Source organism: Corylus avellana, chromosome 6 (genome assembly GCF_965113065.1).
Source record: "Corylus avellana chromosome 6, dhCorAvel1.hap1.2, whole genome shotgun sequence".
In the NCBI taxonomy this organism is placed as follows: Eukaryota; Viridiplantae; Streptophyta; class Magnoliopsida; order Fagales; family Betulaceae; genus Corylus; species Corylus avellana.
Window position 1 is genome coordinate 11,038,079 of NC_142495.1, and position 10,516 is coordinate 11,048,594.

The 10,516-nt window shown below is 34.8% G+C and overlaps 1 protein-coding gene and 1 pseudogene across 2 annotated transcripts; one reads left to right on the plus strand and one right to left on the minus strand.

Moving 5' to 3' along the window:
- Nucleotides 1-2,476: 2,476 nt before the first annotated feature.
- Nucleotides 2,477-3,210, minus strand: LOC148584865 (L10-interacting MYB domain-containing protein-like; annotated as a pseudogene).
- A 4,174-nt stretch (nucleotides 3,211-7,384) lies between these two features.
- On the plus strand, nucleotides 7,385-10,289 carry LOC132186405 (small ribosomal subunit protein uS2). 2 transcript variants are annotated; one of them, XM_059600369.2, is made up of 5 exons: nucleotides 7,385-7,618; nucleotides 8,521-8,783; nucleotides 8,989-9,186; nucleotides 9,272-9,491; nucleotides 10,015-10,289. In XM_059600369.2, exons 1-5 carry the CDS (start codon nucleotides 7,477-7,479, stop codon nucleotides 10,116-10,118), a joined length of 927 nt encoding a protein of 308 aa, XP_059456352.2. In that variant the 5' UTR covers nucleotides 7,385-7,476; the 3' UTR covers nucleotides 10,119-10,289. The 2 variants fall into 2 exon arrangements, with proteins under 2 accessions (XP_059456352.2, XP_059456353.2); XM_059600370.2 differs by having other exon boundaries at nucleotides 7,399-7,618; nucleotides 10,027-10,289.
- Nucleotides 10,290-10,516: the final 227 nt, after the last annotated feature.

Sequence of the window (10,516 nt, forward strand, 5' to 3'; positions counted from 1 at the left end):
ATACATTTTTGTATCAAATTGTAAATGATTATTTTATTTACCTGTCATGAAGATATGTTGCATGTATGAAAGATTTCTAAAAGAATTATTTAGAAAGCTTCTATTTCTTTAAACGCTTTCTAAGTACAACAAGTTTATATTTGATAAAGTTTATATTTTGAGAAAAGAAAGTTGAGAAATGATGATTATAAGAAAGAAGAATGATGATAAACCCTCCTACATGTTGCCCTAAGATGCATCAAAAGAAGTACAAAGAAAAGTACAAGAAATGAGTTAAATGTTTATGAAATGAGGGCACATATATGGATGAGAGTATTTTTGGCCCTAAGACAAGTAAGAATAAGAGGAGTTCGGTACCGATACTCGGATGGAGGCGAAACCACTGAAGAAGGCTATGCCAGAAGGTGGTATTTCATCAACAGACCGTTGAGTGCACCAAGAAAATAGTTAATTGACGGTTGGGCATGGTTGAGACCACAGTTCAGTGCCATGGTTACAAAGACCCGCAACCCTCATACACAGGGGTAACAGTGTACATGGGCCCTAATATGAGAAAATGATAATGTAATTTCAAAAATGATATACTATGATAATTTACAATGATGATTTATAACGATGATATACTATGATGATTTACAATGATGATATACTATGATGATTTACAATGATGATTTATAACGATGATATACTATGATGATTTACAATGATGATTTATAACGATGATATACTATGATGATTTATAATGATGCATTATGATGATGATTTATTACTAGATGTAATAGTATGTATATGATACGGGAGATGTAACCGTACATACGTGTATTATTATGGCTGGATGTATATTTATTTGTGAAAACGATTTTCAAAATTGAGAACAATGAATAAAACTATTTATGGTTGTGGATTTTACTTGCTGGGCCCCTTTGGGCTCATTCAGTTTTATTTCTTGTTTCCAGGTAGAAAGGACGCTAGAATAGGAGGCCGGAATGGGGACGAGAATAATTATTAATTTTCAAAGTCTTTTCATATCAGCGATTGTAATAATATGATATTCCGCAACTAAAGTTTAATGTTTTCTAATTTTGCTTGTAATAAAATCTCTTGAATAATGTTTTATACATTTATCGTATCATTTAAAATCAAGTACTCTGATAAACCTTATAGATCTTTGCAAAAACTTTTGTTGTAAAAGAAGAAAAGTGGCAAACTCAGCCTTAACGGGCTGGGGATGTTACACCATATAATCATCATAGTCCATGTGAGTAATACCTAAAAAAAATATTAACAATTAATAAAATAAAATACATAACTATGGGGAAACTTCAATAAACCTCCATGAACTTCCAGCCGATTTGACAAGCACCCCCTGAATTTTCAAAACTCTCACTTAGGCCCCTTGAACTTTGGTTTGCTCTCACTTTGGACCCTTTTAAAGTCAAACAATTTGACTTTTTATACCCATTTTACCCTCAATCAAAACTACGTCGTTTTGAACTCCAAAACTAAACCGTTTTGGGCTTCAAAACTACATCACCACCCAACCCAAAACGACGTCATTTTGAGCATAATATTAAAAGAAAAAAAGAAAAATAAAAAAATAAAAATGAAATCGGGGTGGCTCCAGCCACCCCCTTGGCCAAAATGGGGTGGCTGGAGCCACCCCCAATTTTGTTTTTGTTTTTTTTTTTTAATATTTTGCTTTTATTTATTTTGTTTTTTAAAAAATAAAATTAATGCCTAAATCGACGTCATTTTGGACTGGGTAGGTGTTGTAGTTTTAGGACACAAAACGGTATAGGTTTGGGGTGAGGGTAAAATGGATATAAAAAGTCAAACTATTTGACTTTAACGTTAAAAGGGTCCAAAGTGAGAGCAAACCAAAGTTTAGGGAGCCTAAGTGAGAGTTTTAGAAATTCAGTGGGTGTTTATCAAATCGGCTGGAACTTCGAGGGGGCTTAGTTAAGTTTCCCCTAAAACCATCTTTTAAAGAAATTGTTCAACAATCACAATGATCAAAATTGCATTATTTAAATATAAAATAACATTAGTCATATCAAGTGGAGAAAATAAAATCACATTGTCCAAATATAATAACAAATAAAAAAAAAAAACACACACACACACACACACATAATTCAAACATCCCAACATCGAAAATAACATTTGTCTTGCAAATTTATCCACTTGCTAATCAAGTAAAGAGTGGCAGTTGTCCATCGATTTCGCTTCATCTTTTAGAAACATAAGTTGCAAATATGGTTTTTCCAACATAGCAAACACCTTTCTCTTTTCTTTATTCTGAAAAATACGAGCTGCCATATGATAAAAATCAGAACCCTCTACAACACCATCCAAGGTGCACACGTGCTTCAAGACATCACGAATACTGTTACTTGAATTTGCTAAACTTGTAGCCTTTAACTTTACAGCACTGAGCTCATTTATCAGCCTTGACATAGTTCCTACTTTCTTTCCTTTACTTTGCATGACAGTACCTACTCATTTCTTGGGGTGGCTGTGTAGGATTAGGTGGCTCTGTAAGACTAAGTATCTCAATATCATCATGATTATATTGAGGACCCAACTCACCAGATGAGTCACCTGACACCTCCACATAAGTCTCAAAATTAGTTGGTAAACCACCTGAAGAAGGAGTCCATGCAGTTTCTCCAGTAGCTGCAATGTCTATGAACATGATGTCTAATAAATGTAGGTTCTCTAAACCTTTTTCTTGGAATTTTGAAGCCTCAAGAACCTCCTATATAATTAAAATGCTTATATTAAAAACTAAAAGTACAAATTATTACTAAAAAAAATCATATTAATTGATGATGAGAGACACACATTTAACTTCCCTTCCTACCATTCATTTGTTGCAACTATTGTTCCTGTGGTTGCGTCCCATCCTAATCCAGTTTCACTTCCTTTCAATTTGTTCCAAGCAATCCAATCTTTTTTCAATGTGCCCCACTTATTTTTGAACTTACGATATCCCCATGACTTACCGGTCTTATTTCTAAATGCTACCTCAATATTCTTTCAACCATGTTTTGTAAAGTGGGTATTTGGTCAATTACCTTGAAACACCTAATCCACACAGAATTCACAAAAGATTGTTGTAAATTGTGATGTCCAAAGAGGTCTAGCATCTGAGCTACTTTGTTTTGATTCAGCAGGGTTATGATTGGATATTGTATTTTGTTTATCCATCTAAAAAATTTATAATTTTAAAAATCTGGTAAGACACTAATATTTTAACCATCTTATATTCCAATGAAAACCAAAAGAATTATTAGCATAAAAGTCTAGCATTTGCTTATAAGTTACAATATGTTGCTTTTATATATATATACCAATGTGAGGGGGAGAGATGATAATTAATTGAAAATAAATGAAAATAAAGCAGTAGAACCATCCATGTAGGTGATGATTGCAAGTAAAATAAACATGATGCAAGAATTTTCAAAGTAAACGTGAAATTGGAGTGGATAAAAGAGAAATGGAAAAGACTGTCAATGGAAAGATATCAAAAGATCTGATTAACAAGAGTACTTACAGATTCAAATGTAGTTTAGGAGTAGTGAAAGTACACAAGAGCAGGAGAGATTATAAATAGTAGGCAAGATAGTTGCAGAATGACTTCAGTGTTTAGGCTGAAAGCTTTTGCCTTACAATGAGGAGGATCTGTCCTTTTATAGACAAAATCCAATGGGTAAATAAAAATTACATTGAGAAAGTCAACAGTAAAAGTAAAAAACTATAGTGTCGGTAGAAATTGTAGAAAACTGTAGTGTCGGCAGGAACTATAGCAGAAACTGTAGTGTCGGCAAGCACTATAGTAGAAATTGTGCTATGATGATAGGCAAATGTCTTTAGGAATAGAAATGGTACCCTGGTGGGTAAATGTAGCGGTGCCTTTGTAAAATGCAAGTTGAATGGTGCCACTGTGAAGGGCAAGTGAGCGGTACCATTGTGAATGGCAAATGAACAGTGCCACTGTGAAGGGCAAATGATTATAAATCTTCAATTTCGGGGTAATAGTTATCAGGGCTATCACCAGGGAAACTAGAATTTTCATACCATTCCCTCATGGGGTTAAAAATAGCTTCAAAAGATGCATCAAAATTTTCTTCTTCATCCTCATCAGAATTATCATTGAGAGATTCCAGAAGTGCTTTTATTTTCTTTTTTCTTCATAGAAGATTTTATCTTAGAAGAACTGGAAGAAGTAGCGGGAGTAGCGGCATCTTTGGGAGGGGAAAGGAAAGTACTAGGAGTTATCAGTTTGGCAAGATTGCCAATGGTTAATTGATTGGGAATTGGAGGGGCTTGGATTTTTGGCAAATGGGCTAGATTTTTGACATTCTCAACGATATTATCAACCCATGGATAATTATCCCACCATTTTACATACCAATGTCGTTCTAGTTTGTCATCAAGGATAACATATTGCCATTTTATGATACAAGGAATTTTAAACTTTTTGACAAAATGCAGAATGTGGGGAAATTTGGCCCCATGTTCATCAGTATTGTAGAGATTCTTGAATGATTTGAAAGTCTTAATGAGTTTTAGTGGGAGGATATCAGGAATAAGACCAAACTTCATCCACCATCTGGAGAACCAGAGAGGGAGGATTCCACCAAATTCTTTATCAAAGTTTATAAACCAAGAGTGGTCAAACTTGGGGTTTTGGTAGAGCATGAATTTGGATCAGGCATCAATTGAATCATAATAGCAAAACAGGATGGCGAAATCTTCCAATTTTCTTAGGTTAGAGGGATGTTCCCCCCAATCTTTTTCAAGAATGATTTTATCAAAATAGACACTGTGATAAAGTAGTTTTTTGGGTTCAATTTTACTATAAATGGGTTTGAAATGAACAGACTTTGTCTAGAGCAATATGTTAGTGTAGTATGACAGAATTTTCAGAGGATGCTCAGGGATCCAATGAAACTGGGAAGGAAAGTAAGAAGCGGCAATTTGAGTAGGAGATTTAATGTGAGAGTGATTTATCTCAATATAAAATAAATGTTTAGAATGAGGAAGAACGACATAAGCTGATGTTTTATTGTATTTAATTAAAGGAATAGTGGATTTTTTAGAAGAAATGACAAAAGGGTCATAATCTAAAATGAGAGCACTGGAGTAGGTAGCTGGTGATCCGGGGCTAAAAGTAGATAAACAGTTAGCAAGAGCAACAGATGAATTAGTAATGGGAGCAGTAATGGCAAACTCTGGTTTTAAGACCAAAGACTTGGAGTCAATCTTTTCCTTATCTTTTTTTCTTGCCATGCTGGTACTGCAAAAATTCACGAGTGAAAAAATCCGGAATAGAGTTATTGGAACCTTTAATGTATTCAATATCAAAATCAAAAACACTTAAAACGGCATGCCATCTGGCAAAAATTTGCTTTGATGCAATGTTTTCAACATCTTTTTTTAGAATGTATTTAGCAGATTTACGATCAATGCATAACATAAATTTTTGATTAAACAAATTAGATTGAAATTTAGTAATGCATAAGACGACGAAAAGAATTTATTTCTTAATAGTACTATAATTAGCTTGCATATTGTTCCAGGATTCGGAATGAAATCGAACAATTTGTTCAGGAGATCCTGGAGAAACAACTTGTTTCAAAATGCCTCCAAAGCCAATTATAGAAGCATCAGTCTCAACGATTTTGAAAGCATTATCAGAAGGAATACCTAAGCAGGGTAAGGTTTTGACATGAGTTTTAATCTCTCTAATGAGTGAAGTGTGAATGTTAGTCCAAGGAGGAGGATAATTTAGTAAACGGTCAAACAAGGGCTTGCAGTGTTTTCTCAGGTCTTTGTAGAAATCCGCAATGTAATTTAAAGAACCTAAGAATCTCTGCAGCTGGGTTTTATCAATGATAACATCAGGAAATTTATCGGCAAACTGAATAGCTCTATCAATGGGTCTTATCTGTCCTTTAGAAATGTCAAAACCAAGGAATCTAATTTTGGTTTAGAAAAGCTTGATCTTTTTAGCAGAGACAACAAGTCCATTATGTTTGACTGTTTCTAGAAACGAATTCAAATGTTTCCAGTGTTTATCAATAGATTTTGAATAAATCAGGACATCGTCAATGTAAATAATAGTAAAATGATTGAAGGGATTGAGGATATCGTTCATGATGTTTTGGAATTCACTAGGAGTATTCTTCAGACCGAAAGGCATGGCATTCCACCTATAATGCCCAAAAGGAATAGTAAAAGCTGTCTTATACCTATCCTTATGCCTTTCTCCTTCTGCTTCAGATTTTTATGGATCTCTTCATCCTCCCCATCAATTAAATGCTATTCATGCTCCTATAAAAAAAATTCTTTTCCCAAATCGATTGTCCTGCTTTACAAAAAGATTTTTTCTCAAAAGAAAATCAACCATTACAATATGCTTACCGTTCTAATTTTTCTGAAAAAGAAAGATCTATTATCAAAGTCCATTGGACTGAAAAAATGATTGAAGCACAAAAGCATATTTTGTTTTTTGATTTTCTTCAAAATCATTACCCCACCAACAATGTTCTAAATGTTGTTAAAAAATATTTTGTTAAAGAAAACAAAACCATTGTCAAAGCTTCTCATCCACCTCTTGAAAATTTACTAGTCCATACTTATGGAACTGATACTACTGTTAAAGCCTCCCCTTTTAAAACTCATGATCCTGCCCACGATGAAACTAGAAAAATCATTGAGCAAAACAATTTTGTCAATCAATCCCTTCATATCATTGGTCAACAATTGGATCGTATTGAAGATAAAGTCAATTCACCTGAATTTGTATTTGTATTTGTTTTTTTTATTTAGATAAAGTTTACTTAACCCCTTAAATTATCACCTCAATGACAATTTATCTCCAAACTATCAATTGTGATAATTTACTCCTCAAACTACCAAAACAATGATAATGTACTCCCATTGCTAGCAAAATGACGAAATTATCGCCATAGAATTTTCAATAAGACAAAAATACCCTTAAAATTTGAAAAAAAAAAAATTAATTTTAGTATTTTTGTTTTTATTTTAGTAAGGGTAATTTACTCATTTTGTTAAAATTTGGGGTACATTGTTATTATTTTGATAGTTTGGGGGGTAAATTATTATAATTGATAGTTTGAAGGGTAAATTATCATTAAAATAGTAGTTTAAAAGGTTAAGTTGACTTTATCCTTTTTATTTTTAAGAAAAAAACACCCTATTGCGGAGTATAATGATTAATTTCATGGCCATAAAAAAATAAAATAAAAGATTGATTTCATAAAGAGATTAATACATGTAAATTGAAACCGGTAAGAGGGCATTTAAGTCATTGGGAGCCAGCTAGGTTTTCGTGTGCACCATATAAATTTCACCACTAGCCTCCTTCCCAATACAAAACCCAGCGGAGCTCTCTCTCGGATTCAAGCTAGGGTTTTCAGAGTGAGCTCAAACTTCTTTTCCTCAAGCATGGCTAATACCGCCGCCCCTCCTCGCCAGCTCTCGCAGAAGGAGGCCGACATACAGATGATGTTGGCTGCCGAGGTCCATCTCGGCACCAAGAACTGCGACTACCAGATGGAGCGTTACGTCTTCAAGAGACGAAATGATGGTATTTCTCGATTCACTTTCTCAGATCTCGCACTTTTTTATTATGTTGGTTTTTTCTTGCGCGTGTTTAGTCTGTTTGGACAATGAGAAATTTGGTTTTTTCTGCTGGTTAGAATAATGGGTACTGGTTATTTTCTGCATTGAGAGAAAAAGGTTACGTGGGGGGCGGCGGTGACTTTATGGTTTTCTCGTTCTGGGTAACCAAACGAGACATACATTTCTTTGTACGGTTTTATTGCGAGATCTGATTTGCGGAATGGTTTAGTTTGTTCTTGGTTAAAGCTGATTCCTGTAAATATGCTGTGTGGTTATGTTTATGTTTCTTTTGGGGCTTTATCTGCTTCTGATTCCATAGTTTGTAGTTTGGTCAAAACATGTTAAAGGGCATGTATGTCAAAGGTAGTGTGTTTGCTTTAGTAAATCTTCTGGGTTCGGAAACAAGTTAAAGTTTGGTAATTTATTATATTAATTTCTTCAAAATGGAAATCCACCTGAATTGGCTGAACGCTTATGTCGTGATTAGCTTATAGTATCTTCTCTAAAGCCATCAAAGAGTGAGAAGCTAGGGGTTTACCATGTCAAATTATCTCTTGCAAATTCATAGGTTTTTAAGCTTGATTATATATGGTTGCTGGTATTGTTTACTCCTACAGTAGATTGTTTTGTTTTGATTTCAAATTTTAAATGGTGTTAAAATTTAGTTCTAACAGTTAAGGGTGCTTTGGAGGTAAATCAGCTGCAAATTAAATGCTATTAAGAGCTACTTATGCATATATTTTTTGGTGGGTTAGTGTTATTTGATTTGCATATATGAATTACTATTATATTTTATGGTAGGAAAATCACGTAGTGTTGCTTACCCACATATTTTTCTAATAATTTATCACCGGTGCTTTGGTCTAGGGATATATATAATCAATCTGGGAAAGACTTGGGAAAAGCTTCAGCTAGCAGCCCGGGTTATTGTTGCCATTGAGAACCCTCAGGACATAATTGTACAATCTGCTAGGCCATATGGTCAGAGAGCAGTCCTGAAGTTTGCTCAGTACACAGGTGCCCATGCTATTGCTGGGAGGCACACTCCAGGTACCTTCACAAATCAGCTGCAGACCTCTTTTAGTGAGCCTCGGCTGCTTATCCTGACTGATCCAAGGACAGATCACCAGGTGATTACCAGCTTTCACAATTTAAGTGCTATTGACGGTTGTTAAATGTTTGAGATACTAATTAATGTAAAGAGTACACTTATATAGTTTGAGTTTTGGATGTTATTGAAGGGTTATGTTTACTCTTATGATCTGTATGTGTTATTTTATCTTTTGCTGCTCTGGTGTTTGCCTTCTTTGCTCACTTATGAAAAGCTGATTGCAGCCCATTAAGGAGGCTGCTCTTGGAAATATCCCAACAATTGCTTTCTGTGATACTGATTCGCCAATGCGGTATGTTGATATTGGGATACCTGCCAACAACAAGGGGAAGCATAGCATAGGATGTCTCTTTTGGCTCTTGGCAAGGATGGTTCTGCAGATGCGGGGAACTATTCGTGCTGGGCATAAATGGGATGTGATGGTGAGGAAGAAACTACAAGGCTTTGTTTTGGTGGAATTGTCTGAAAAACTGCTAATTTAAAATGGGCTATCATTTGTATGTGCAGGTGGATTTGTTTTTCTATCGGGAGCCTGAGGAGGCTAAGCAACAAGATGAAGAAGATCCGAGTGCTGCCCAAGATTATCATGCTGATTATTCTGGTGGCGGCGCGCTTACTGAATGGCCTGTTCAAGGAGGTGATACCCACTGGAGCTCTGATGCTACTCAGCAACCTATTTCAGCAGTTCCTGGCATTCCTTCCACCTGGGCTACTACCCCAGAACAAGGTAGAACTAAATTACTTCAATTTTTTTTGCTTTTGTTTATTGAGATGCAAGATCATGTAAATTTTATCTCATTGGCGTGGCACATCTATATCATATTTGAATGGTTGGTGTTATTTTCAAACGTGATTTTTCAAACATATTTGACATGGTCCAAGTTAATTATAAATTGTTTTCAGTTCTGATTTTGTGCATTGGCTGTGTATGTATTTGGTAGTTTTCCTCTCGTAACACTGTTTGATTGCTTTGATTAACCACTTCAATCACATATGATAGATGCCATTCTGCCCTCTTTTAGTAACTTGTCTATTAGTATTGAAGAATTTAACTCCTTGTACTGGTCATTGTTCTTTGGATGCAATTCTTGTTTAATTGAATGCTGCCTTGACATTATTCTTGGGTAATAATCGAATTATTTGCAACCTGTGCTTATTAACATATGTTGATGAAGAAAATTATTTATTTTGTATGGCATGTGTTATATTATCCGAGATTTTTTTTTTAATGCCCTTTTGTTCAACTGCAGCCCCTTTAACAGGGGATTGGGATGCGGCTCCGGCACCTACACCGGCACCGGCAATACCTCCTGTTATTGAAGGTTCTATTCCTCCTCCTAGTGGCTGGGAGTGAATGAAAGTTTCAAACTTTTTACGACAATGCATCATCAATATTTTTGAGACAGTTTTCTAAGTGTCGTTGGTTGGAATGAACTTGTTAGGTTTTTAGATATGGAGTTACAGACATTTTTGACTTTGGTGTCGGCGTTTTAAATTTATATATGCTTTCTATAATTACGAATTTCGTACTATTTGCTTCACTTAATTTTAAACCAGTTTGTTACTGCCATCCAAATAAAATTCTGTCCATGATCGTCTCAAAATGTGAATGTGTTTTTTACCGAGACATTGTAATAATTAGAAACAATTAAGACATTGGAGCAGCGGGTTTAAGACCTACTTTTGACCCTTATCAAAGGAATATATATATATATATATATATATATGATTTAAACATTTGGAAAGCCGTGT

Coding starts and splice junctions, on each gene's coding strand:
- LOC132186405 (XM_059600369.2), top strand. CDS start 7,477: ATGGCTAATACCGCCGCCCCTCCTCGCCAGCTCTCGCAGAAGGAGGCC. Junction 8,784..8,988: donor ATCCAAGGACAGATCACCAG/GTGATTACCAGC, acceptor AGCTGATTGCAG/CCCATTAAGGAGGCTGCTCT. Junction 9,187..9,271: donor GGCATAAATGGGATGTGATG/GTGAGGAAGAAA, acceptor TTGTATGTGCAG/GTGGATTTGTTTTTCTATCG.